This window comes from Leucoraja erinacea, chromosome 11 (genome assembly GCF_028641065.1).
Source record: "Leucoraja erinacea ecotype New England chromosome 11, Leri_hhj_1, whole genome shotgun sequence".
In the NCBI taxonomy this organism is placed as follows: domain Eukaryota; kingdom Metazoa; phylum Chordata; class Chondrichthyes; order Rajiformes; family Rajidae; genus Leucoraja; species Leucoraja erinaceus.
The window spans coordinates 52,799,300-52,802,087 of record NC_073387.1 but is presented as its reverse complement, the minus strand read 5'-3'; the positions used below and the strand labels follow the sequence as shown (position 1 = coordinate 52,802,087).

General features: G+C 52.5%; 1 protein-coding gene across 1 annotated transcript in view; it reads left to right on the top strand.

The window, feature by feature from the left end:
* LOC129701380 (solute carrier family 22 member 4-like) overlaps nt 1-563 on the top strand; it is a 16,999-nt gene extending 16,436 nt beyond the window's left edge. The window contains exon 5 of the mRNA XM_055642517.1: nt 482-563. Coding sequence (XP_055498492.1) covers nt 482-563 — 82 coding nt within the window. The remainder of the gene's footprint in view (nt 1-481) is intronic.
* Nucleotides 564-2,788: the final 2,225 nt, after the last annotated feature.

Below are 2,788 nucleotides of genomic sequence, written 5' to 3'. Positions count from 1 at the left end.
GTGAGCAGTGGCTCGCTGTCGTTGCCCAGTGTTTGCACCATTGTAAAGTCGAAATATCGTAAGTCAAAGGCCCGAGGAACCGTTGGTGTGAGGAGGAGTTACCTGGAGCTGTGAGTATAAAAACAGTGCGGGGCTTGCATCTACAGAGGCCCGCGGAGCTGTTGGTGCGAGGAGGAGTTACCTGGAGCTGTGAGTATAAAAACAGCGCGGGGCTTGCTTCTACAGAGGCCCGGAGAGCCGTTGGTGCGAGGAGGAGTTACCTGGAGCTGTGAGTATAAAAACAGCACAAGGCTTGCATCTACAGAGGCCCGGAGAGCCGTTGGTGCGAGGAGGAGTTACCTGGAGCTGTGAGTGTACCCAAATCTGCAACGGTCCATCTCACTTCCAGAGAAGGAGTCTGGTGGAAGCCTCTGATTGGTGGAAGAGGACCAGAGGAAACAGCTGATTGGGTTCAATCCCGGGTTAACATTTCTGCTTTCAGGTTAAGGATTCTGGGAGTTAAGGATTCCGGGAGTAAAGGCCCAGGAGCCGTTACTGAGGGAGGAGCGACGTTCGTGTGGTGAGCTCAAAAACCCATCGCGGGGCTTGTTTCAACAGAGGCCCAGGAGCCGTTGGTGAGGGAGGAGCGACGTCCGTGCGGTGAGTGTAAAACCCATCGCGAGGCTTGTTTCAACAGTGGCCCAGGAGCCGTTACAGGCGGAGGAGCCAAAATCTGCAATGTTCCATTCGCAGATCACACTTCAAATTAAGGGGGCTGGTAGAAGCCTCTGATTGGTCGAACGGACTAGAGGAAGCAGCTGATTGGCTTGTGTCCCGGGTAAGGCTTTATTGTATCCAGGATAAGGGGGAGAATGAGGGCCAGGGCAGTTTACTGTTCTGGATGTCAAATGTGGGAGGTCATGCAGTCTGAGTGCCCTCCAGACGTCCACATCTGCGCCAGGTGCGTCGAGATGGGACTCCTAAGGGACTGTGTTAGGAACCTGGAGCAGCAACTCGATGACCTCTGTCTGCTCACGGAGAGCTAGGAGGTCATAGAAAGGAGTTACAGGGAGTGGTCACTCCAAGACCACGGGAGACAGAAAACTGGGTCACAGTTAGGAAGGGCAACGAGCAGAGGCAGGGACTGGTGAGTACCCCGGTGGCTGTACGCCTTGAAAATAAGTACTCATGCTTGAGTAAGGGTGGGGGAGACAGCCTACCTGGGGGCAGTGTCAGCGGCCGGGCCTCTGGCACAAAGACCGGTCCTGTTGCTCAGAAGGGTAAGGAAAAGAAGAGGAGGGAAATTATAATAGGGGATTCTATAGTCAGGGGGTCGGATAGGCAGACAGGAGACCCGGATGGTAGTTTGCCTCCCTGGTGCCAGGGTCAGGGATGTGTCTGAACATGTCCAAGAAATCCTGAAATGGGAGGGAGAGGAGCCTGAGGTTGTGGTACATGTGGTATTATGTAATAATAGTGTAAGGCTGGGCAGACGGGCACTAGGACCCAGTGTGACATTGTAAGCAAAAAAAAAAAGAAGAGCGAGGGGTATTGTGTGTAGATAGCACTTTGCCCTGGACTCTTGCCAGGGACATGATCGACTGTATAGCTATACCTCATGAGTCTCATCCTAAATCTTTGGATTCTTGGTGGGAGGTCATCCAAAGCTTTCCCTCCCAGCAGTTTCACCAACAGAGCAGCGATATGCTCAAGTAGAGAAGGAGGCATTGGCTGCGACGTGGGCATGTGAAAGGTTCAGCTGTTTCATCCTGGGAAGACCATTCGAGCTGGAAACCGACCACAAGCCGTTGGTGAATCTGCTGGGAGGGAAAGCTTTGGATGACCTCCCACCAAGAATCCAAAGATTTAGGATGAGACTCATGAGGTACAGCTATACAGTCGATCATGTCCCTGGCAAAAGCCTGTGGACAGCCGACACCTTATCTCGTGCTCCTCTAAGAGCCGCAAGAACACACACAGCCACAAGCCTACTAGAGGACACCAACATCTATGTATACTCTGTCATCAGCAACATTCCTGTCAGTGGAGATTATCTGAGCAGCCTACGTGAGCACCTGCAGGCAGATAGCACATGCTCTGCACTGATGGAGTACTGCACAGACGGCTGGCCCGACAAAAGCCAACTGCAGGGAGTGCTGAGACATTACTGGGCTGATAGAGCAGTGCTGACTGTGCACGATGGGCTGCTGCTGCGGGGCACGAGGCTCATCATCCCATCAGCCTTACAAGGTGATGTGCTGCAGAGACTACATGAGGGACACCTGGGGGTGACAAAGTGCAGGGGCCGGGACAAACAGACCGTATGGTGGCCAGGACTCAGCAGCCAGCTGAATGACATGGTGCTGAAATGTAGAACCTGCATCCAAGAGAGAAGGAACGTCAAAGAGCCGCTGATGCCAACGGAGATGCCAGACAGGCCTTGGCAAACCTTGGGAGCTGACCTATTCACGCTGAAAAACAAGACTTATCTACTAGTAGTAGATTATTTCTCAAGGTATGTGGAAGTTGCGTTGCTATCACCCACAAGGTCCACAGATGTGGTGGTACACCTGAAATCCATGTTTGCTCGTCATGGAATTTGTGAATTTCTTAAAAGTGACAATGGGCCCCAGTTTTCAGGTAGCCACTTTAAAGCCTTTGCAGCAGAGTATGGCTTTATGCACATCACGAGCAGCCCCAGGTTTCCTCAGAGCAATGGTGAGGTGGAACGCGCTGTACAAACCGTGGAAAACCTGCTAACAAAGGCGTCAGACCCATATCTTGCATTGCTGGCCTACTGAACGGCTAT